Here is a 25,424-nt window from a genome sequence, read left to right as displayed (position 1 = left end):
GATCTGTCATTTGCCATCCCTGCCCAGCTGGCTGGGGTTTGAAGCAGGAGAACAAACGGAGGTGGAGTCACAGGATGATGGACGGACAAAGCGGTTGGGTTGGTTTTCCTTCTCAGCTGAAAACCATATATTTAGCTCGGGAGGCATGACTGTCAGGCTTACCTAACTGCTGAGACAGACAACAAACCCAACCAGAGTTCAGGGAACGTCTGTAAAACCCTTCCAGCACTTTTGGTTTGAGCTTCTTGATACGAAAGCAGCCTTGTGAGGAAAATTGATGACAGAACAATCACCTGTACTGTCACAGCCGCACTTTTCTAACCCACACCTTGTCTGTCGTCATGCCGATCTGTCCTGAAATTCCAGCGATGGTCGTGAAACACAGTTTAACAAAGAGCTGCTTGGTGATCATTTTCCAGGATAAAGTCCGGTAGATTCCGTTTTGATGTGTGGGGAGTGTCGGGTTCGTTCAACCATCATTCGGTTGGGTTTGGTTTCACATTGCGCGCTTTAAATTGTCGGAAACCTGTTATGTTGTCCAAAGTCGGGAAGAAAAAAAAGCCTCGTTTCCACAGAGCAGTGCGGTATGGTCCGGTCCAGTTCAGAATGGTCCAGGCTGGGGCTGCACGATACGAGGAAAATTTGCGATATTAGTGATCAATATTGCGATGACGATATAACTTGCGATGCATGAAGAAATAGCAAAACATCCAACATAATTTCCATTTCCCTGCAACAGTTTATTTAAATTGGAGTCAACATAACTTAACTCCAAATGTTTTAGCACATTTAAGGTTACCAGTTATTGCAACTTTCTTCGTCTTTTGCGATTTGGATATTGCACAGCTTGATATCACGATGCGATCAATTTGCGATACATCGGGCGGGCCTAGTCCAGGCTATTCCGGTAGACGTTTCCACTCAAACTTGGACTGTCACAGCGCACGCAGGGTGAAGCTATCAACAACAACAACAACAATGGAGGTCATCCAGCGGCTCATTTTTTTCTCGCTTGGATTGTAGTTTTTCGTAAGAAGCGAAGCATTTAATGTTTGAGTGAAGATGGTGAAGACAGATATACAGCCGCTTTCTTTTGTCATAGTGACCTTCAGCCAATCAGCGGGTTTCAATAGTAGCGCCGCCCTAGCAGGTCATTCCAACCGGAGCGCCAAAATGGTACGATTCGGTCTGGCTTGAACGGTCCATGTTATTATGGAATCGTCAAAATACCAGACTGGTCTGGACTGGACTGTACCATTCCGCTCAGTGGAAAGGAGGCATGAAAGTGCCATATTTTCTGAATGATCATCTGTCGCTTATAAGGCACACCAAACTATAGCTCAGCTGATTGACTGTAAAACAAGAAATTAGGGTTTGATTCCTAAGGATGAAGTCTGCAATGCCCTTAATCTATGGTTGGCCCAAGACCCTTCGCTCTACCGCCTAATCATGTAGCCACAAGGTTGTACCGGTCCTCAAGGTTGTGTCACGGAGGGCATCCAGCGGAAAACTCTCTGCGAAATGGTGAAAGGAGATTTGCTGTGGGTACATGACCCAACGGTGAACAACAACCCAATTCTAATGCTTCAAGTAACCACTTTCAATGGAAACGTGCATTTTGGGCCTCCGCGTTCAAAAGTCTCGCAAGTGTCAACCAGCCGAAAAAGAATCATGACGGAGGGGGTTTGGGCCTGGCCGGAATTATATGATGCACAGTCTGACACCGCTACACGTTAGCCGCGTCCGCATATTCACTGGTGTTAAAAGGTTAACGTAAAGGTTGAGATCAAAGGCGAACATTTCCAGGCTCTACTTTGCCAAAAACATTTTGTTTTTTAACCTTTTTTTTTTAGCAGATTTAAAATAATTTTCTTTTTCAAAATGTCCGTTTTTAGCATATACTGTAAAAACAATCAAAGTGTGACATCACCCATAGAAAATTTCCACACCATTGCTTCCTGATACGGGCGCCAGCCATGTTAAAGTTGACTGTGATTGGAGCGACTCGGACCAATCGCTGTCGACATGGCGGCGCCCGTATCAGGAAGCAATAGTACTTCCTGTTTGGGAACATGAGAAGGGAGGGGTTTGAGCCGTCCATTGTTTTTAAAGCTGACTAAATATGGAAAACATGAATCCAGCAGAACCATCAGTGTTTCATCTCCATTTTCCAGGATTGCACGAACGAGGCGGCGGCTTAACGGAGATTCAGTTTTTGCTTCTAAATGCTGCGTTTGAGTGTTTTACAGTCCGATGAACTCATTTGTACCCACCATGATGACATGAAACCTTCTCACTCCAAAACGATCTGCTCAGAAGTTCAATCAGTCCTGATAAAACTGAAACATGTTGGTCCTTTTTTTATTGTTTTTTTTTGGAGTAAGTCCTCTAAAACAGACGGACTATTTTCACAACATGTAGCTGTTGTTTGGTTTATGGAGCCGCTGCAGATCGTCAATCACTGCTTTGGTCTTATCAGCACCAACACGAGACGCTGCTTCACCCCCCCACACCCCGTTCTCACAGATAACCAACCCAAATATGCGGCCAGATTAGCTACCCAGCATGCATCTGTCAATCATTGACCATACGGCGGTCAAAATGGGTTTATGTGTAACCCATTTGTTAAACAAACCACACCAGCATCCTGATAATAGTAACACATGATAGAAGATAATTGTTTTTAGTTATTACAGTAAAAGTGAGGAACTTCAAAGATCATTCAGATTTTTAGAAATGAGTTTCAAATTTTAACACGGAACATGTTAAGAACACGTGTAATAATTTAGAGCTTTTATTTTTTAGTAACTCCTGAATTCATCTGATTTTTGCAGAGTGACTAAAAAAATAAATGAAAATTTATTTCTAAATGTGACTTTTAAGTCACATTTGGAAATAAATTTGCATTTATTTTTTGCTGTGAGTGAGCGACAACATAAAGCAACACCGGAACCTCAGAAATCCCTGTGGGTTTAATCTCACCTTTAACACACAACAAACCTCTTTTTCTTTTGGCTCACAACGATGATTTTCTTTGAAAAATATAAGTTCAGTTTTTTTAGTGTCGCTCCTTTCTGTGAATGAAAGTGTGCGTTTTGTGTTGCTGTGTTTGCAGTTGTTCACGCTTGTTTTCCATGATCCAGTCGTTGGGTCGTCCTGCCATGCGGCGGGTGGCGGAGTCGTTTGTTTTCAGACGTTGCTGACATCTGCTTTGGCTGCTCTTTTGTGCATACAACACAAACCGCCTGCAGGTCGCGGTTCTCTGCTATTCTGAGCTGAAATCAGCGGCACGTTTAACCGAATCAACGCGGCAGATGAGGAATGAATTTGACAGGATGCTTATTTTAACCTTTAGTCTGGGTGAAAGTGTGTTTCTGACATGTTTATGGTTTTAGTTGTGTTGTTAATGTGTTGAGTATATAGTCAAATAGTCTGTTTTCCTTATGCATCACAAAGTTTTTTTAATAACAGACTTTTTTGCTTCAATTTCTTGCTAAACTGTTGTATGTTTAACAATAAACAGAAAAAAACAAATCTTTTATTTTGAGGGAGATTTTAGTGACACCCCCCCCCCCCCCCCACACACACACACACACACCTCTTTTTGATGGTGATGACGGAAAAGCTCAGGCTGTTATAGGCCAAGCAGGCTATGGGGGGAAGCATTTTTAAGCATTTATTTGTTCATGTTAGGAAGTTATGGACATGTGTTTTCTTATTTTTTGGCTGTTAATGGACAGCAGAGACAATTGGAACCAGGCAGCAGTGGATGCAGTTTGTTTTTAAACCTTCATAGATATAAGCATGCAACTGCAAAGGGCTAGGGTTGGTTTGAAGCTGGAAACAGCTTCTGAAATTATTTTGCACATTTTCCACGTTTGAAGTTTTGGTCATTAAAGCGATTCATACGTTTTTCTCGGGTTCGTCGTCCCTCCACGCGCCCAGATGTCCGTCTGGGGTTTTTAGCCAACGGATGTTGATGTGATTTCAGTTTTGAGCTGTTCAAAATTTCGGTTCGTTTCAGAATTGCACAGTTTGTGTGTATTTTACGTAGTTTATAAACAAATACAATGTCAATCTTACTCAAGTTTGCGTGATTTTTGTGAGACGCACATGCAAAATTGTGGCTTTTCCTAACAGACTTTTTTATGCGTGTATAACCTTTATATCGCATATACCGCACACGTAAAATTTCTTACCTGACGCACTAATCACTTATGAATTGCATATAAATATTCACGTTTATTGCACTTCATGTTTATTTATAATTGTGTTTATTTGTACTACTTCCGTGGTTTTAACATTTGTGATACATCTGTGAAAATTTCAGGAAAAGACCACAACTTTTCCCACTTTTTCCACATATTTTCACGTATGTCTAATTTCATCTGTGCACTATCTACAAAATGTAAATAGTGGCTGTGTGACACGTCCTTAACACGTTTATGGCATTTCTATTCGTAACAACTGGTTACATTTAACAAAAACTGTGTGTGTGTGCCTCTAAATTGTCTCTTAGTTGGGAAATGTCAGTGTTTGTGTTGTTGAGTGCTGTGATGTGGTGCTAGGCTGAACTGGTGAACCATCCAGGGTGTACCGAGCTTTTTTCCCGCCACAGCTGAGGATAGGCTCCAGCAACCCCATGACTCCAAAGGGGATTCTTTGGGTTTAGAAGATAAATAGATGGACAGTGTGTGGATGTGTGCGCCTGTCTTAAAATCCCACTGCTATCATCTTTTGATCTATTTTCAAAGTGTTTCCAGTGGACTTTTAATTGTTATTATGACGTTTTTTGCCAAAGGTTAATAATCTAGGACATAGTTTCTGCAGAGGGGCAGCAGTTGATTAGAAATTCACCTTTTTCTCAAAGTGGGTCTTTAATACAGTTATAGGTTTAGATAATACGCTGATAACCATTAGATGATGTGAAACAGAAGCTGGGTTATTAAAACAGTTCTTTTTGTTTTTTTACTATAGGTGGTGGATCCCACCTTTGACCCTTACCCCAATTTATAGGTAACCAGAACAAAGGAGAGATTTAGTTGGATTACAAATCAAAAGTGGTTGGAATTTTGTTCAACTTTTACTCTCATCTACCCACAGTAGAGATGCAAGAAGAAGAAAAAAGATCTGTTAACAAGTTATGAGGTTTTAAAATGAAAACAAACTCAATTATTGCTGGTTTTACGGCTCACGCTTTGGCATGATATGGTTCTTTTGTGTTGATTCTGAGGATGTGAAAGTTTCTTTTCAGTGTTTTAAAATGGGAATCTATTTTTCAAAAGATCTTTTTTAAAGCCCGTCTCATTAAACGGCAATAAATCTGCGCTCTTTTAGCCCGGTGCATCAGTCAGGAGTCAAAAGAAAACAGCAGATTTGTCGCAGACAGCAGTCAGTCTGTAATAATCAGCTGGAACGCCCTGCAGGAATGTCTTGTAATTATTGCTCTACTTGAATAAAGGAGGGCCTTAAAGGCTAAATTTAACGTCCCGTTTTATCGAGGTAAAACAAAGCCTCAAGCCCACCGTTGGCGAGTGACGGCCTCACATGTTAGTGTTCAGAAACTGAAGGTCTGAGCTGCTTTAGAGGATTACATCTGAAGTTTGGAGAATGACATGAGTGGCTTACTGCCAATTAGTGTAATTAGTGTTGGAACACTCCCAACTGTTTTTAATTTAAGGTCACGCGGTTTTTACGCCCTTTTTCTTTTATTAAACCCTCCCGGTCTGCTCGTGTTTTAAGAGCGGCTCCTCAAAACTCGCACATTTGAGAAGATTTGAGTCCTGCCTCAACTAGAGCCGGTTCGTTTAGTTCAGGGGTTTTCCTGGACGAGCAGCAGGGGAAGGGGGTGTGTGGTTGGCCGCCGGTTGCCACGGAGACTCTGAGCCAAAGTAAACAGTGGAAGCAGTGTTGGGGCTGAATTGTGCAGTGTCCGCCCCAGTGCCCACCGTGGAGGGCCTCGGAAAATCCTCCTGGATTAAATATAACAGCCCCCTTTCATGTCTGTGGATTTCTGCAGAGAAGAGCACTTTCTTCAGCCCCTTAGATGATGGCTCGGCGGTGGCACATTTCAATATTAGCCGAGGCCGCCGTGAAGGACGGCTATTGTCCTCTGGGAATAAGAGCTGCTGCCTCCCGAGAGCCCAGTTGTACTTTTATGTGAACAAAAAGCCGTTTGGACGTTTTTCCTTCAGAACAAGGAAGAGTCTGTGAATTGTCGGACATGTGGTGTGAATCGGCAACAGTTGGAGCCCATCCTGCTCTCCTTGTTCGCCACTCAATGATTTTTATGGTACAACACCTGGCTGCAGACGTGCGCCGTGCGAACGGAGGCCTTCTCGCGCTCTTCACGGTTGCCGGGTGTTTCTACCGCTCCCGCTTCCAGTGATGCCGCCATAAAACAAAGCCGGACGAACCCGAACGGCACACATTTAACCGAAGGACCAACGCTCACATCTCAGCAATAGTTTGGCAGTTTTGGGTCGTGCCGGAGAAGACGCCAAAACATTTCAGGCTCTGGTTTTTCTTTATTCTGGGTTCTTATTGGACCAAACCAACAGGAAACATCATGCAGGTACCAAAACCACCCCTGAGCAGGATAAAAAAACAAAATCATGATGGCAATGCACACCAGCAATGAGAGCAAACTTTCTTTTAGGGATTCACATTGAAATGAACCACATTAGACTTTCTATGCGCTCATGTGGTTCATTTCAGTGTAAATGGTTAAAGGTGGAGATGAATCAAAAGAAGTAAAGCGAGTAGAATTAAAAACTTCAGTTTAAGACCCGAGAGTCAGGTTTGTTCTGCCAGGCACACGTTTTATTCCATATTCTATCATTTTCTTAAGAGGAATGTTGGTTCTGAACGGTGTGTTTGTAAACCGCTTGTGTGAATCGCCCGTTCTGTATGTCATTAGTTCTTCGTTTAGCAGATTGTTTGTTTTGCGGATCGTTTTGGAAATCGTTTGCTCTGTAGGATGTTGGTTATGTCAGTCGTTTAGTTTGTGAAACATTTGTTCTTTGGGTTTTCAATGTGCAGATCGTTCTTCCTTTAGGCCGTTTATGCAATCGTTTATGTACATTTTTCATTCAGTAGGGCGTTTGTTATTTAAATAATAAAAGTTGAGGCGAAGACTTTTTACGTTTAAAATATTCTAAATCACAGAATTGAAGAATCTTTTCCACAGAAAAGTTGGGCAGGTCCCTCTGATTCTGCACGTCTCCAGGGTTCTCATGTTTAGAAGTAATAAAAAACCCTTTTTTCACCGCTTGAATGCCTTCTGGATATGAACTCTACCATTGGAGACGGTTTTTGTTCTTTCCAAAATATTTCCAGGATCAATCCTGAAGCCGGTCTCTCTCTGTTGTTAGTTGGAGGACCTGCTTTATAAAAAAGGACACAGGTTTGTGGATTTGGCTGATCTGCCTCTCTGCTTTCAGGAAATAGAAAATCATGTCGACCACTTTAACTGTGACCGAACAGTGAGGCGCTTCATTGCTTTGACGTTTTCCTAAAGTGCCAACTTCATTCGATTATTTTAGCGCTAAAGACGAAAGTTTGTTCTGAAATAAAAGGTTTGGAAACTTTAGGTTCAGCTTATGTGAAAACATTTCACCTTTCTTTTGAATGTTATCTTCCATTTAATGTTTTTTTAATGGAGGTAATGATATGTAAGAACAACATTTAGATACCTGATTGTTGTTTGCCTCTGGAGGACGTGAACGTTAAAGCATCTCAGCTGCTTTAATAAACAGCAACAGCGTTTTTCATTTTCTCTGATTGTGCAACAAAGAAACCCAAATAAGAAAGATTCATATAATGTTAAAAACAAACAATTAAAGCGGTACAAATCTATTGGTAAAATAAAAAAGTTCCCAAATTTAGCCATAAAATATAAGATATATTCATTTATTTTTATTTTACTTAGGTTTTTAAAAAAAAAAAAAAAAATTTTTAATTAGTTAAAAAGAAAAAGGAAAATAAAAATTCTCAAAAATTGCAAAACAAGGAGGAACAATTTTGTGATAAAAAGTAGCAAAAATGAAATGTACTTCTACCTCCTTCATTAATTAAAAGCAACACAAATTAGTCCAAACCCAAAGATAAAACTCTTCTATGAATAATTAAAACAAAAACGCAAAACGATTTATCTTTAAACATTTAAGTTAAAACTTTAATATTTTTTAGTGATTATATATATTTGTGTTATTTGATGTTTTACATTTACCGATAGTTACTGAAGTTGTTCCACATATTTATTCCTTTCACCAGAGCACAATAATCTTGTATCATCAGCAAACAAAATGCAACTATGAATGTTAGACAGTCCATTCAATTTATAATTTAAACTGTAGCGATCCAAGAACAGAGCCTTGTGGCACGCCATTTGAAAATACCATATGGAATAACTATTTTTGTTCTGATAATAATAAAGTATTTAGTTATTAGGACCACATTATCAGACCGTACGTGAAATGTTACCATTTGTCTGAGAATATCTACTGTTTCAATGTTTTTACTGTGGCATGCATCCTTTTTCAGATGAATAAAAACCACCCAAATCCATTTTTTAGATCATGTTTTCATCCTGCTCTGATTCAAGGAGAAATGTTTCACCTAAAACAGTAAGAACTGTCAAAAAGAAAAGCTTTAAAAATAAAAAGAAGAGTTTTTTTTAGACACAAGTTTGACACAAATCTACTCAATAAGTGAACATTTTGGGATTAAAACCAAATAAACAGTCAAAATTTGAAAGTGTAAATCTCCTTCCATAACTTCACGTGTTTATTGATGACGACATTTATTTGAATAAAACCAAAAGTGAGTTGGAAGTTTCTGCAATTGTTCATTAACAAAAACATATCCTGAAAGCAGTGGATGAAGATGATGATGCTACATGTTGATGAAATGCTGCTCTAGAGGGTTCAGCTGTTCAACTTACTGCTGAATGAAGAATGAAGCAGATCTTTGCATTTAAGAAAATTTTTGTTATAAAAATGCATAGATTGTACATTTTTATAGTGATGCAAAGATTATGGAAACGCCAATAATAGAAAATCTATTTGTGATGAAGATAAAGATGGACTGGAATTGAAAATCCTCGCTCCACAGTCATTCATAGAAATGATCTTGAGGAGTTCCCTTAAAAATGTGTCTGTTGTTAAGTTTTCTCTATTTTATTGTATTTTTGTCTCTGCCCATCAGGTGTTGGACAAGCACAGGGCCATGGACAGCATGGTGGATCTGCTGCAGGTCTACCCCGAGGAGGACGCCGCCTTCGGCGAGCTCCTGGAAGCCACCACTCAGCTCTACCACTACCTGCTCCAGCCCTTCAGAGACATCAGGGAGGTGGCGACTTTGCGGCGGCAGCAGATTAAGGTGAAACACTGAGGCGCACAGAAACGAAGGCCATCTGTCCAAGCGCTTTATTTAAGTCGGTTTAGGCCTCACTGGACTGTGTGGCCGTCTCTTTGCAGGAGGGAGCTTAGCGGCTACGTTGCTGGGTTCTGGTTGGTTTGGCGTCCTGAGTGTTGTTACTGGAGCCCGCTGTTGTGGTACTGACATCAGTTTCCCCGTCTTGTGTGGTACTGATGATGGCATAGTAAAGGATCTGCCAGTGAAGCTCTCTTTTTTATTTTTTTTGTTCCCCTCTCGCCAAGAGCAGATTACCCAGCAGCCTTAGTGTTATTACAGCAGCCTCTAAAGCCCTCAGTGATTCTGCAGCCTCAGCACTCCTCTCAGTGTACTTTTCTCCCAAGACCACCAGGGGGGTTTGATTTCGTACATCGTTTGCAAACTGCAGTTCTGAGAAGAATAGCAAATGTCTGAGTTGTGCTAAATATTAACATTTTAAGCGGACACTACAGATGCAGTTAGTCTGACGCACCTGATTAAGGGGCCAATGCCACGCAAAATCAACTTTTATGAGCTTTTAAGTTTACCAAAGTGCAAAGCCCTGCTCTCTGAGCACCAGCCCCTCCCAACACACAAAAACCGGTGGGTCCTCACATTGTGATGTCACAAAGTGAGGAACAGCCCCTTCCAGGAAGAGTGCGCTGCCAGCACCGCCCCCGGTTTAAAACTCACTTTCTCAAAAACACTTTCCGTTGACATGCACAACATGCACATCTATCTCTGCCAAAGTTCAGACATGGTTTGTTTTTTTGTTGCATAACCCTAAAGGCAGACTGTCCACTTTGAAAAGCGATGTTTACTAATCCTAACAACAAAATATCTTCATCCTGGTCTCCTTTTCCGTTCATTCTGCTGCCGTTCAGTCATTATGGTATTTTAACACGCGTGTGGCGTGTGCTGCTCTGGGAGGGCCAGACGGGGACTTCAGTACTTTATGGTTTACGAAACGTCCTGGACAGAAAAATGGTAGCTCTGACTGTGTGTGCGTTTCCTGGCTTTCTCTATGAAGCTTCGCTCACATCAGCCTCTGCAACACGCGTTCAAGTGACCACTTCCACTGAAAAGTCCACGTCAACACGCATAAATGCATGTTTCAGGCTTCCACGTGTCGCCATGCATGTTTACAACCATTTCCTGGCTCGATGTACAAAATGCACAGACACTGAATGTGCGTTTAAAGTGAAACCAGTTGCACTTTGATCAATCGGGGACTTAGATTTGTAAGTTACGTTTGGACGACGTCCCTTTTCCCTTACGGAGGCATCATGGAGGAGAACTTAGCCGGGGTTTGTGCCCGGCTGGAATGACATGACACAAGGCTTTCATTTATCAGAATAAAGCTGTGAAAGAAAGGGAAAAAAACCTGGAACAAGATCTGCACCGCTTCAACATTTGGAAACAAGCCTCTTCCAACTGTAGGTGGCTGACGTGTGCTAGTATCTGGTAGCGACAGTCCAATGTGAACACCATGTGCTGAAAGCGCGTCACATGCCCGGTGTGAACGTAACTTAAGGCTTAAAGCGGTCATTGTGGCCTTCTGCTGCTGCGTGAGAAAAGATACCTGACAAAAGACGCATTTTTGTTTTTGTAATCAGTCTCTACACAATTGTTTGTAAACTATAAAGCTGGATGTTTGTACAACCAGGCAGTTTATTATAAATGAAGGTTGTTCCAAATTGCCTTTGTAAAATGTTGCGGTTGAATAATAAAGCCCCAGCATAGGTGCCCTGAAATAAGAGTGGTCTTTCTTATGGTGAATCAATATAGATTTGGTTTGACGGTCGCTACACCCAGTGCTTCAGCTCAACCTGCTGATTATTTAAAGGTATCACTGTAAGACAACTGGACGAAAGATTGTAATGTTGGCAGAAAATGACATCACTGAACTGTAGAATGTCCAAAACTGGAGGAACAGCACTTGATCAAACCACTGACTGTATATGAGAACTGGACTGAGTCAACCCCCCCCCCCCCGCTGGCGTTTTAAACAGGAAGTACCAGCTGGCTCCAAGAAGCCAAAATCCCGTAGACATCTACAGAAAAATAAACAGCTGTTCCTCAGTCATTTAATTGGTCAGCAGAACCATTCTTGATCTGATGCCTTTTTTAAACATCTTCTTGGTAATCCTCATTTAAAAAATATATCATACATATGTATATATATATATATATTTTGTGGTGTTTAACTTCTAAACTGGGCAATCAGGGGCTTCGATTGAAAGTAAGGAGGTGCCTGCTGGCGGCCACGTCCAACGATCCAAACGTTTGACAGATTTTCCAGAGCGCACTTTCAAGTGGAACGGCTGTAGACTACCAACAAGCTCAGTCCTGATTGGTGAGAATGGTTGCCATGGAAACATTGAGTTAGACCAATTCTGATCATTCCCTGCTTACTGACGTTGGCTTGGTCCAAACATGGCGGTGTCTGTAACGTGAAAAACGGCAACTGAATGGACAAACTTGATTTTAAGACTTTTGTTTTTTAATGGGCTTCAATCCAGAAGTCAAAGGGTTGCTGATTGCTTAAATATTGAGAATTAAGAAGGTTTAGAAAATTCTAAGAGGGAGAACTTGTTTAAGGGTTAAACTTTAACATTTCTTTAACAGAACAACAATGCTGTTGACTCCAGGGAGCAGTCAATTCTTCTGTTCAAATGAGCAGTCAAACATGGCAGGGGAAGTTTGAGGATTTGGGCTTGCTGTGCAGCTTCAGGACCTGACTACCTGGAAGGTAAACCCTAAGCTCCTCCCCTTGCCGGACGCCATCTGTCAGGGGGCTAAAGCTCGAATGAAAATGGGTCAAACATCCCAGCAGTGATCCCAGACACGGCAGCAAATCCCCAGCAGAATAGCTGAAAAATAATCGATCATCATCATAAGCCTGTCGCCTCTGCCGACGTGCCGCTTTGCTGCTGCCAGCTTCAGCATTATGCTCTGCTTGCTGTTTTTAAAAACATTCTTGGTCCTTATGGGATCCAAAAAATGTTCATTTTGAACTATTTTTATCAGATTTTGTGGAGAAAATGGAGAAATCTTTTTAATCCTTAGTATTAAAAACTAAATATTTCTGTTTAGATGACCAGAACACTCCAGTGTGTCTAAACGGTCCTTTGTAATCATGAGTGTCAGTCTTTATTAATGCCAAAGCAAACCTTTTTTTTTCCCTTTTGTTGTGTAAAACATTTAGTCATTAACATAAGTTTGAACACTTTTTTTATACGAGTAGTATGTCAAAAACAAATTTTACTATCAGTTTCTTCATATTTACTGAAATCCTGTAATTAGGTTTGATTCATAATAGATTCAGAAACATCTGGAATGAGTCACTCTGAAAATAACAAGGTCACCTGAAGGTCAGTCTGGTCACTAAAATGAAAAAAAACTTTTTTCCATTCAGCTTCTTTGATATATAGCTCTGAAGTTTTTCTGATCTTATGGACCGAAACATGAAGCTGATCAAGCTCATGTGTTGATGAGACAACTCTGAGAAGGCCTTCCTGGCCCAAACCCCAAAAACTCCCAGAATGCACCTTAACTGCTTTGGTTTACAGATGAGCTCACGGCTGACTATGATTCAGTAGCAATCAGTCCTCCAGCAACCTTCCCTTCTGTGTGAATGAAGTTTTTTTTTTGTTTCTACAAGCTCTGCCAGATGTGAGCGAATATGTCACATTTCTTCTCATCTGCTGTGAGGGTCTTTGTTCCAGACGCGTCTTTTTGTTCAGTTGGATGCGGAAAAAGCTTGAAGTCTCAGGATTTTACAAACAAGAAATTTTTTTTTTTATCTTTAAAAAAACAAGAAACCCTTATATGGTTTCAATCAGGGCTGCCCCAACTGGTTCTTTAGATGTACCACCCTGTTCTGCAGCTTTTCCCTGCACTTTCTTACCTGGATCAGGTGTCTTCAGTCTGTCAGAATAAAGAGACATAATGAGTCAGCAGAGAGATCTGCAAAACAGGAACAGTCCGCGGTTACATGGGCAAAATATCTTGATCCGATCAATGGTCGGATTAATATTCAACCGTGCACATGGGATCAGAAAAACCTTTTCTGATTAGAACAAACGTTCACATGGCTCTCCTTTTCGGTCCGAATAAATCGTTTGGGCATACGCAGTAGTGTTGAAAATACCGTAAAAGGAAATGAGTCCCACAGTTAACAAACCTTGCTCTCATATACATTTATGCAGCAGCTCGGTAATACGAGACGATCTTCCAAACGTGCTTTTAATATAATGAATATTGTAAAGCGCCTGTTTGCTCATCGTTTTATTTTTAATCCGTGTGGTCCGTGCTTTTTTTGTGGAAGAAGAACGGAGCTCCCAGGAGAGGCTAACACACGCGCTAACAACATTAGCCTTAGATGAACATAAACTCATGCGGAATATGCCGCAATCTGCAGCTTGGCTGCACGTAAATGTGTGGGAACAACATCAGCCTTTATTTTGTCGGGACACGACTGGAAACACAAATCCACGTGATTGTTTGAACAGTTTCTAAGGACTGAGCGACATTCTGCTTTGAAAAGTTCACACACCGCCCCAAAGCCGCTGTATGAGCTGGAAGTCCGAGCTCTGCTCTGACACACGGTTCTCCTGCGTCCGGCAGCCGCTAACCCAGAGCGGCGGGACGGATCACAGTCCAAGTCTCCCACACATAACAAAACAACAAAACGCACACCTAGCAAAGCAACCTCCCTCCCCTCAAACACAAAGTTATCAATCCAGCTGCTCTGCTCAGAGACACAGTTCGCTCGGCCCACCGGCGCCCGAGCGTGGACCGCGCAGGGTCAAGACGTCACGGAATGCCCCTTTCCCGCACCCCCCTCGTGAGGGGTGTAAGACAGGGGAGAGGCGAAGAGCCAGCGGGGCGAGGGCGAAGCGGCGCTTCGCACTGGGCCTCCGCATAGCAGCCGGTCGGTCCTGTTTGAGCTCCAAAGCTTCTCTGTAGTAAAACACCGTCTATGCATGACGGTAGTGACACACGATCGGAATGAACCGTTTACATGAACAACAATCGGATCAACAATCGGCATAACCAACCTATCTCGATCGGAAAGAAATTTTGATCTGAACGAGTCTGATCGGGGCAGACTATTCCGACCGGCGTGTTTACATGACACATTTTTCTTCCGATCAGGCATTCTTTCCGATGACTTTTGCCCATGTAAACGCAGCTTCTAGATCTTCAGAACCAGCCACGGGTGCTGCAGGTTTTTGGGTTGTCCGGCCCGTGGGGGGGGGGGGGGGGGGGGGGGGGGGGGGGTCATAGAGGGGGGGGGGTGTCTTGCAGTTCCCTTGAGGCTCAAGGGACAATCGCAAAACGTACCATTGTTGTTGTCCGCGTGATAAGTGTTAAGTGCTCATAAGGCTAATGGAAGTTGAATGCATTGATGACGTAAGGATAACGCTGTTGTACGATGCCCTTACGCCATATTCTAGTTATAATTAAGGTTTGCATAGTGGCCTCACTGATCCCACAGAAATGATGCACGGAATACGCAAGTCCACACAAACTACACTCTGTGTAATCTTCTCATTTCTATCTGTCAGGCTGCACATAAGGAGTGCACACTTAGTCTGTAGGGTTTGGGGGGGGGTTTGAAAGAAAGAGAAATCTGTACGACACCTTACTTACCCTCACGTGTTGATTGAGTGTTTACTTCGACCCGTCACACGACCCCTTCAGGACCCACAGAAAAAATGTGCATGGACATTTTCTCTCGCTGAGCCGTCTACGACCTTGATATTTCTCGCAGGTTACCTGTTTGCCATGTAAAGGTTTGCCCATTTTTCTTTACCCCCAGACATCTTGTATCCACCCGTAGGGGCAGCTGTGACTAAGGCTTTAATGAAAGGGAAAAACTAGACAGGATATTTGTCGTTTGGAGCTTTCCCGGTGAACGGTGTTTCTCTTGTCCTTCTGTAAACCACATTCCTCAAGCCGCACGCTCATCCAGCAGCACTGTCATTACCAACACAAACATCTGTGCCTCTGTGTTTGGAACTGTCCATTATGACGGCGGCATGACCGGGACCCAACAGCATCGCTGACGTTTCTGTTTCATCAGAGGTCCAGAAAACCTCCAAAACGCACGAGTGAGTCACGCGTTTGGCCTGTGTGCTATGTTACAGTGAACTCAAACACCCAAGTTTATTTTTAGTCCGCCCCAAAGAGCTTCATGTAAACATCCAGCTGCCAGAAGTGCTAGTTAATGCACTAAATCTGGATTAACCCCCAGCTTTAAGTGGTTCCCTGTACAGCGGTTTTCACTGCTGCTCGCTACAGCCCCCTTCCCCATTGTCAATAACAACATTTATGAGGTCCCAAAATGTACTTTTGGAAATTTGTATTATTTTTTTGCTCCCAGTAGTTTTAAGAAAGGATGTATTTCATCCTGACAATCTTTTCCTTCGAAGAAAACCATTCCCCTAGACATAGTTTCCCATAATTCCCTAGTGTTGTGGTTTCCTCTCCTAAGGATAAACTCCGTTTGACTCTTCCAGCTCTACCACCTGCTCCCCTCAGGGCGATCCTACGGCTGAAAACAAAGCTGCATGCAAATGAATGAGCTGCCAATGCGGCTCTGGGGGCTGTTCCCCCTCAAACTGATGAGTCAGGAAGGAGAGGAAGTTTGGATTTAGGACACAGCGCTTTTTTTCCTTTTATTTACATGCAGTTTGCATCCCCCTCATGGGCGGGGCGAAGAAGACCAGAACCGCCTCTCGTCCTTGCTGTAGAAGTGAGTAAAGCAGCGGGATTATCTGACCTCTGCATTCATGACGGAGAAATCTGTCGTTAAAATAAAACAAAACACAGAAAATGAGGGAATCTTGAAGGTTTTCAGGCGACTTCTGTGTGATTTGCAGACTGAAATGAAAGCTTGTGGCATTAAATCAGATCTGGATGGGTTTCCTTCCTGAACTGCATTGTTGCTTCACTTTACCCAAATCTGGGAACCGTGAAGAGAAAAGATTTGAATGTTTACAGATGTTCACCAGGGACGCAGCAATTCTCTTTCCCCACAGTTCTGTTCAAACCTCTATTTTTGCCTCACACCTTGGTGTTGGTTCCATTTGAAACCTGATACTTGCACAATTTTCCTTTTTTTTTCTATTTCCATTTTATTCTATTCTAATTTGTGTATTACAAACATTGACTGTATATCAGAACTGTACAGATTGCCCCCCCCTCCCCCCAGTTCTCCAAACAGGAAGTGGCAATGGCAGATTTCGCCATGCTAACGTTTGCCGTTTGGACAAACACATATCTTCTAAATGTCCTGTTATTACTGTTATGATTATTATTAAGGGCCTGCTCCCTCATAATTTTTTTAATCCGTGCGGTCAGTACTTTTTTATTGGCTGCAAGGACCGTAAAGAAGGGTTAGCATTAGGCTAATAGGTGCTAAAAACATTAGCCGTGGGGGAACTTAAAACTCCGTGCGGGCAATGCCGCAATGAGCATCTTGGATGTAAACATGTGGGAATTACATCAGCCTTTATTTTGTCTGGACACCACTGGAAACACATTCATAGGATGGTTTAGAGTTTCTCAGATCTGCGTAGCAGCACTTCCGCCATCGGCGATCTGGCTGCCGGTCCGAAGACGAAGCTAGTCTTGGAAGAGTTTCGACGAAGGCGGAAATGCTGCTACGTAGTCCTGAGAAGCTGTGTACAATCATCAGGAGTTCACAACCATCACAAAGCCCTCTCCTCAGCCGCTAACACAAAGCTACACTGCTCCTAGCATGTCTGTGTCTGTTAGCATCCGGACACACGGAGATAGCACTGACGTCATCGCCCCGCCTCCCCTCTGGAAATGCTAAGTGGAATTGATATATGCGACAGTGTTCGCAGGGTGGATGTTAAAATGAAAATGCAATCCCCTCTTTGCATTTTCATTTTAATTATGACACACAATAAGCGGTTTTTAAGTAGAAATGAAAAAGCATTTTGAAGTATTGATTTTTCATTTTAATTTTGAGTCATTTGAAAATGAAAAAGCATTTCTGTTAATCCATTTTAATGGTCAAATCAGACATTTCTAAACGAAATAAATTTGCTACACATTTATCAGAGAACTTTTTGAAAATGAAATGTCAAATACCACTTTCGTTATCATTTTAATTAAGTGACTGAATAAGCGGCGTTGAAGAAAAAAATGAAAAAGCATTTGGGTGGATTGCTTTTTCATTTTAATGTTGAGTCAAAAAATGCAGCTTCATTTTGAAAATGAAAAAGAATTTTTGGTTTTGACTTTTATTTTTAATTATGCTAAACAAATGCTTCCATACCAAGAAGCCATAATCCCAAAGGTTGTGTCAAAATTTCTTCTCTACTCACTACTTGGTAGGGCTGGGTGGATAAACTCGATTAATCGATCTGAATCGATCCATAACAGTAGGGATCGTTTTTTTATGCCTTTTACTTTTCTGGTGACCTTTAAAACAATTATGGTGTATAACAGTAAAACTGCAAATAGTTTACAAAACACAATCTGAAGGTTCGTGGAACATCATTGATACTCTAATAAACTTCCAGTGTCATTTTAACAATAATTTCCCATAGGACAGCTAATGCTAACGTATAATAGAATTTCCCATAGGACGGCTAATGCTAATTTATAATGGAATTCCTCATAGGACGGCTAATGTTAACGTATAATAAAATTTCCCATAGGACGGCTAATGCTAATTTATAATGGAATTCCTCATAGGACGGCTAATGTTAACGTATAATAAAATTTCCCATAACAGTAGGGATCGTTTTTTTATGCCTTTTACTTTTCTGGTGACCTTTAAAACAATTATGGTGTATAACAGTAAAACTGCAAATAGTTTACAAAACACAATCTGAAGGTTCGTGGAACATCATTGATACTCTAATAAACTTCCAGTGTCATTTTAACAATAATTTCCCATAGGACAGCTAATGCTAACGTATAATAGAATTTCCCATAGGACGGCTAATGCTAATTTATAATGGAATTCCTCATAGGACGGCTAATGTTAACGTATAATAAAATTTCCCATAACAGTAGGGATCGTTTTTTTATGCCTTTTACTTTTCTGGTGACCTTTAAAACAATTATGGTGTATAACAGTAAAACTGCAAATAGTTTACAAAACACAATCTGAAGGTTCGTGGCACATCATTGATACTCTAATAAACTTCCAGTGTCATTTTAACAATAATTCCTCATAGGACGGCTAATGTATAATAGAATTTCCCATAGGACGGCTAATGCTAACTTATAATGGAATTCCTCATAGGACGGCTAATGTTAACGTATAATAACATTTCCCATAGGACGGCTAATGCTAACTTATAATGGAATTCCTCATAGGACGGCTAATGTTAACGTATAATAAAATTTCCCATAGGACGGATAATGCCAACTTATAATGGAATTTCTCATGGGACGGCTAATGCTAACTTATAATGGAATTTCTCATGGGACGGCTAATGCTAACTTATAATGGAATTCCTCATAGGACGGCTAATGCTAACTTATAATGGAATTCCTCATAGGACGGCTAATGCTAACTTATAATGGAATTCCTCATAGGACGGCTAATGCTAACGTATAATAATATTTCTCATAGGATGGATAATGCTAAGGCTTGTTCGACCTAAACATGCATTTCTGACTAAATAAACAGCTTTATAGACTCACAGGCAGGAATTTTCCAAACTCTTTTAACGAAACAGTTTATTAGAAGTTACTACTTGTGGTCTAAAGCACTTGTTGCTCAATCTACTGGAACACAGTGTAATGCGCCATCTAGTGGCGAAAGTGAAATAACCTCCAGGAGGATTAGAGCATTTATTTTTGTAATACCTTTACAATATTAAAGATCTGCCCATTTTTGTTGGAGTTTCTCCGTTTGAATTGCTTTTAAAATTCAGGCTACTGGATAGTCCCTCTCTATAGTTTTTAGTAGTTAGGGAATAGAGAGGGAAGGTGGACACAACTATAGATTTCCATAGAGAAATAAACAGCTGTTAATCATTTTATTGGTCAGAATAACAATTTATGCTCTGCTACCTCTTCTTTTTTTAACATGTTCTTGATAATCCTCATTTTATTTAGTTACTCAAGTTATAAACTGACCAATCAGATGCCTCAATAAAAGAAGCCCCAACCTCCAGCATTTCAAATGTTTGATTGACAGATTCTCATGAGCTCGCTTTCAAGTAGTAGGGTTGTGGCCTTCCAACAAGCTCACTCCTGATTGGTGAGAGCGGTTGACTCAGACCAATCAGTGCTTACAGACAATGTCTCCCTCCAACATGGCGGCTTCCATATCGCGGAAAAATGGCGACTGAATTGACTTCATTTGCTGGAAGTAAACAGAACCCCCCCCCCTTTTTTTTTAATTGTATTTTATTTTTAGAAAAAAAATCTAATTTGTTGATGAGCGAGTAACAACCCTTTCAGTTGACTCATACTAAGCCTGGTGTAATAATCAGTAAGACTTCTTAAATTTACCACCACATGTGTTTGACATCTTCAATCTAAACATACTGGTGTGTAGTAGGGATGCTACGATTCCCTTTCCCCACGATTCGGTTCAGTGGTTTCATAAAGGACATGTTGAATGGCCCTGTAACGGTAAATATTCCTCTGGATCCTTGAGTTTCTGTTCAAGTCTCCGTCAGTCAGGTCATCTCACTGATCCACAGCCCGTCCGGCTGACGGGGATCCCTGCTGTGTTTCACGGTCATGTTGCCTGTGGGGTCAGAGGTCAGCCATGAATTAAATATGTTGTTGCTGTGGCACACTAAGATCTGGTTTCTGCTGCACAAGGACAACGCGTTCCCACGGCAACGGCTGTCACGGTGACCCCCTGCTGCTTCTGCCTCCGCCCGTCAGGCAAATTATTATACAAATGTTTAAAAAGTTGTTATAAGGATGCAGCCGTTGTGCAACTGTTGTTGGATTGTGTTGCTAAGTGTTGTTCGGTGCATTAAAACACTTTTTTTCCTGAAATAAATCAGCAAGAATGTTACATAAATAAGAAGGGAATTGCAAAAAGAGGGGTAAATTAAACTCCTCTTGCGGTACTTGGCAGGTTTGTTTACATAAACTCCTTTTCTTACGTTTGAATCTAGACGAGAAACACTTTGGGTAACTGTCATTTTGAGTTCTAAAATGTCTGTGTAGGAATGGATTACTCGTAGTTTTCATTTGAAGGACGGATGTTCTTCATGCTACTTTTGTTTTCTCAGTCTGGACTGGGTTTGATGGGCTTTTCTGATCTGTTATAAAGAGAACCAAAAAACAGTTTATTATTCTAAAAATGTTTAGGAATTTACCCAGGTTTGCTCAGCGTCTTGTTCTGAAGGCCGGGGCGGCGTTTGCGTTATCTCAGCTGTTGACCACCAGAGTTTGTGGCACCTCTTTAGGACGCGTCTGTGTTTCCTCATCATCCGCGGTCAGACAGAGCCGACTCAGCAGGTCTCCTTCATTTCTACAGATGAACTATTTCATGAAAATGTTGGGTTGGCTCTGCCATAGAAAAGTGTCTATGAAACAGAGGGTGGCCATACAATACCCGCATAGAGGAGCTAGCACTAATTTGAAATGAAAACGTTATTTAAATATCCTACAAGCATTTCTATAGAACATTTTCTAAATATTCAATGTAGAAACCTTTTTGCTAAAAAGGTTATTTAGACAATCAAACCGATGGAGGAGCAGAGAAGGAGCAGTTTGTCCAAAACTGAACTCCTGGGGTTTGATGTTTACGTTCAGCAGCATCAGACTCAATGACTAGAAAATGTAAAATTCTATTAAAAATGATGTGCAGCTACCTGTGCACGCTCTTCTGTATCTATGCTCCTCTGTGCACGCTGCAATGACATTGTTATGCAGGAATCCAATCCAACTTTATTCTTCTTTTTAGTTTCAGTAACATCCTTTTTTTTTTTGCATCCATGTGGAGTTTCTACTGTCTGTGATGGCTGGACTCCCCCACATGCTCCTGCAGTGTGTCACTGTTTGCTCTGTAATGGTCATGAACTCGTTCTCCGTCTGTGGACTTGGCCCGGAGCGGCTCAGGTCCAGGACTTTAATCCAGACTAAATGCTGATGTGGGGAAAGGCAGATGCTTTTGCTCCCATAGGCATCAGGGCGGCGTCTTGGCTTGAAAGCGGCTCCAAAGCAGCTTTCTGCTGCTAAACTGGATTCTTTCTTCCTTAACCGCTGGAAGGTTTGGAGACCAAGTTATCTCGTGGAGTAAATCAAACTTCCTTTTTCTTCTTATCGCTGTCTGCATGAAGCCCGTACTCAGCTCAGACATTAAGGGTTAGATGAGACTTCGCTTTGGGATGCTGCTGTTTGTCCTCGCTAAAGAAAACCCTGAAGCATCACTAGGACAAAATTGAGGTTTTCATATCGCAGTTAACATCTGCATTCATGAATCACTTTGAAACCCCCCCCCCCCCCCCGACGGCCCGTATCCACCCGGAGGGGCAGTTGTGACGAAGACTTGAGCTTCATCGTGTAAAAAGGTGAAGAAATCTTTATCCTGATAAAAGACTTTGATTAAATGCAAGAAACTGATGAAACAAATGATATTTTTTTGTTTTTAAGCTAATAAATAAGATTTGTGTGAATCTAAAATGTAATGAATTTATGCATCACTCTTCCTCATTTCAGTAACTATCAATAAAAGCTTATTTAAGCTGATAAAAGAGACGTAAGAGACGTTTTTTAAAGTTGCATTCAAAGCAACAAAAAAAAACAGGATCAACGTGGTTAAAGGGCCTCAGATCTTAGACTAAATAATCATGTTGAATTATGGGAAATGTAGTCATTAAAAAAAATGAAATGAGCAGCCAGTGTTGCAGAGGAGGATTTGGGGGAAATGAACTAAATGGCTTCAAACCATTAGTTTGTTTTGAACTGTTGAAGGTTGAACTGTTTATGTGGAGCTCTGCTTTGCATAAAACCAGTCGGACAGAATTCAGGAGATGCAGACAAAGAGGAGGCGGCGCCGGTCCGTTCACGCCGCTCGCCGTCATTCTAAAACCAGCGCTGACAGACTTTGCTGCTCGTCGGGGAACTTTTCCTTCCTCCTCTTCCTGAGTGGATCTAGCGTCACTCCGGACTTTGTTGCCCCCCCCCCCCCCCCCTTTCCAGTTTAACCACAGCCTGTGCTTGCAGCTCACGTGCGCACGCTCACGAGCCCCGACTGATCACAGTCGGGACCTCTGCGGGTTTTGTGGGTGATGGCCGTTGTTCGTTTTGGAGCGAAAAGCACCAGTGTGTAAGGGGTCAAAGCCGCACAGGGCTTCAGTCCAGACGGCGTACATTATGTTCTTCATGCTGGATTTGGGGTGGGGGTGTGTGTGTGTGTGGGGGGGGGGGGGGTAATTTACATGGCGTTCAGGTTCTATACTCTCCATTTTCTTTAAACCTGATGAAAAATGACAAACTGAGTCCAGATTATTTGCTTCTCATCTGTTTGTGTTTTAGCTGCAGGACTGACAAACATCACTGCCATCTGGTGGAGCGTCCTGGTACTGCAGGGCACAGCTGGGACGCATGTTAGAAACTTCAAATTAAAAAGTATTTTTAAATGTTATGCTGTTACTTTACTTTAGATATGCCTAGAAAAAACAAATCAAATTAACATCAAATTATTTAAGGCGAACACATTCAAACACATCTATATTAATAATTCTAATTAATTTGGAAGTTAGATTTTGTTACGATTTGTTCACCTTTAAAACTTTATTTGAAACGTAACGTTCACAGAGTGAGGCTGCACTAAATCTGTAAGTTGATTCATGTCTGAGAAAACTAAAAATATGTTTATACTATACATATTTCCTATATTATTATTTATCACACAATCGGGATTGCTGTCAAATGTTTGCACTTTTTTAGGGATGTTTTGACAAACTAAAGTCAAAAACATAATTTGGGGTTTTTATCCGAATTCCCTTCAACTTTACATCTGCAAAAGTCAGTTTGTAGAGTGAAAATTAGTTTAAATTATGTTTTTGAAATGTTCAAGTATCAATAAATAAGAAGTGAATGTTTTAAATAAAAGGAAAGAATGATCCTTTTCATTGTTTTTGCTTTTTCACAGTTTATAGATTATTTTTATTTATTTGATGTCTTCAAAACTTTTTTTTAATGGACAAAGCTCTGACTTTTAGCTCTCTATGATGCAAATGAATGTGATGATTGTAACCGATTATATTAGTGAAAAAACCTGTGACTCTGTTTGTCTCCTGGCCGTTTTCAACACGGAGGTCTGAGAAAGTGGAGGCCGCTTTCTTTGACTTGATGCTTTTATTTTGTAACCGTTTAGTTTCACAATAAGCAGATATCCAGTTGATTTTTTTGGATAAAATTCACTTTGTTTTTGCGGTAAATTCGTTTTTTGAGATTTCTTCAAAAGGTATTTTGCATTAAAGCAAATCCAGAATCCCACTTTGCTGAGCCCGTGCACGTGCACATAAAACAGAAGTGTGCATGTTTCTACTCGAGAGTCTCAGGATTTCCCTGATGGTCAGACTGCATCACAGTGATTCATCTCTGTGTTTGTGGATCACATACCGGTTTTTCCCACGGGCCTCAAACGTGCCGCCCGCTGGCAGCAGAAGCCGAAAGGCTCGTCTTTCCGCGTTCTAACCAGCGCTTCTCCCGCTCAGATCTCCCTGGAGACGGAGCGCCTGGGTCCTCGCCGCGTGGAGAGCCTGAAGAAGGAGGACGAAGAGTGGCAGAGGAAAGCCGGCGCCGCCGTCCTGTCCATTCAAGACCTGACGGTCAAGTTCTTTGAGACCACCACCCGAGCTCTGAAAGGTAAACGGCACCGAGCGCTCGTCCTGATGCTCTTCTGCTGAAACGCTCCCACTTTGACCTTTTGGTTGTTGTTGGTGTCGGTTCTGGAGCTCCACACCGTCCCAGTCTGGCCTGAAGGAGAACGTCTCTCTCTGTGTTGCAGCGTTATACGAGCGAATGCGAGCGGATCAGAGGAAGTTTGGGAAGTCGGCGTGGGCTGCAGCGGTGGAGCGCATGGAGCGTCTGCAGTACGCCGTTTCCAAGGAAACGCTGCAGCTCATGAGAGCCAAAGAAATCAGCCTGGAGCAGAAAAAACACGGCCTGAAGGAGGAGGTGAGCAGACCCGCAGGTGACACTCGCCGTGGTCGCTCACAGGACTTCCTGTGGAGGATCTGCTCAACCCTCAACAGACTGAAGTCCACCCATGCAGACGTGACCCCACATCATGCAGACGCGACCCCACATCACGCAGACGCGACCCCACATCATGCAGACGCGACCCCACATCATGCAGACGTGACCCCACATCATGCAGACGCGACCCCACATCATGCAGACGCGACCCCACATCATGCAGACGCGACCCCACATCATGCAGACGCGACCCCACATCATGCAGACGCGACCCCCCACATCATGCAGACGCGACCCCCCACATCATGCAGACGCGACCCCCCACATCATGCAGACGCGACCCCACATCATGCAGACGCGACCCCCCACATCATGCAGACGCGACCCCACATCATGCAGACGCGACCCCCCACATCATGCAGACGCGACCCCACATCATGCAGACGCGACCCCACATCATGCAGACGCGACCCCACATCATGCAGACGCGACCCCACATCATGCAGACGCGACCCCACATCATGCAGACGCGACCCCACATCATGCAGACGCGACCCCACATCATGCAGACATGACCCCACATCATGCAGACGCGACCCCACATCATGCAGACGCGACCCCACATCATGCAGACGCGACCCCACATCATGCAGACGTGACCCCCCCACATCATGCAGACGTGACCCCCCCCACATCATGCAGACGTGACCCCCCCACATCATGCAGACGCGACCCCACATCATGCAGACGCGACCCCACATCATGCAGACGCGACCCCACATCATGCAGACGCCACCCCACATCATGCAGACGCGACCCCACATCATGCAGACGCGACCCCACATCATGCA

At 42.4% G+C, this 25,424-nt stretch overlaps 1 protein-coding gene across 2 annotated transcripts in view; it reads left to right on the top strand.

The window, feature by feature from the left end:
• Window positions 1–25,424, top strand: part of jmy (junction mediating and regulatory protein, p53 cofactor) — a 32,700-nt gene that overhangs the window by 2,654 nt on the left and 4,622 nt on the right. For both annotated transcript variants that reach the window (XM_078956032.1, XM_011481464.3), the window contains exons 2-4: window positions 9,208–9,381; window positions 24,090–24,240; window positions 24,383–24,552. In XM_078956032.1, the coding sequence (XP_078812158.1) occupies window positions 9,208–9,381; window positions 24,090–24,240; window positions 24,383–24,552 (495 nt within the window). The remainder of the gene's footprint in view (window positions 1–9,207; window positions 9,382–24,089; window positions 24,241–24,382; window positions 24,553–25,424) is intronic.

Source organism: Oryzias latipes, chromosome 12 (genome assembly GCF_053564925.1).
Source record: "Oryzias latipes strain Hd-rR chromosome 12, Olatipes_Hd-rR_3.1".
Lineage (NCBI taxonomy): Eukaryota > Metazoa > Chordata > Actinopteri > Beloniformes > Adrianichthyidae > Oryzias > Oryzias latipes.
This window is presented reverse-complemented; position numbering and strand designations above follow the sequence as displayed.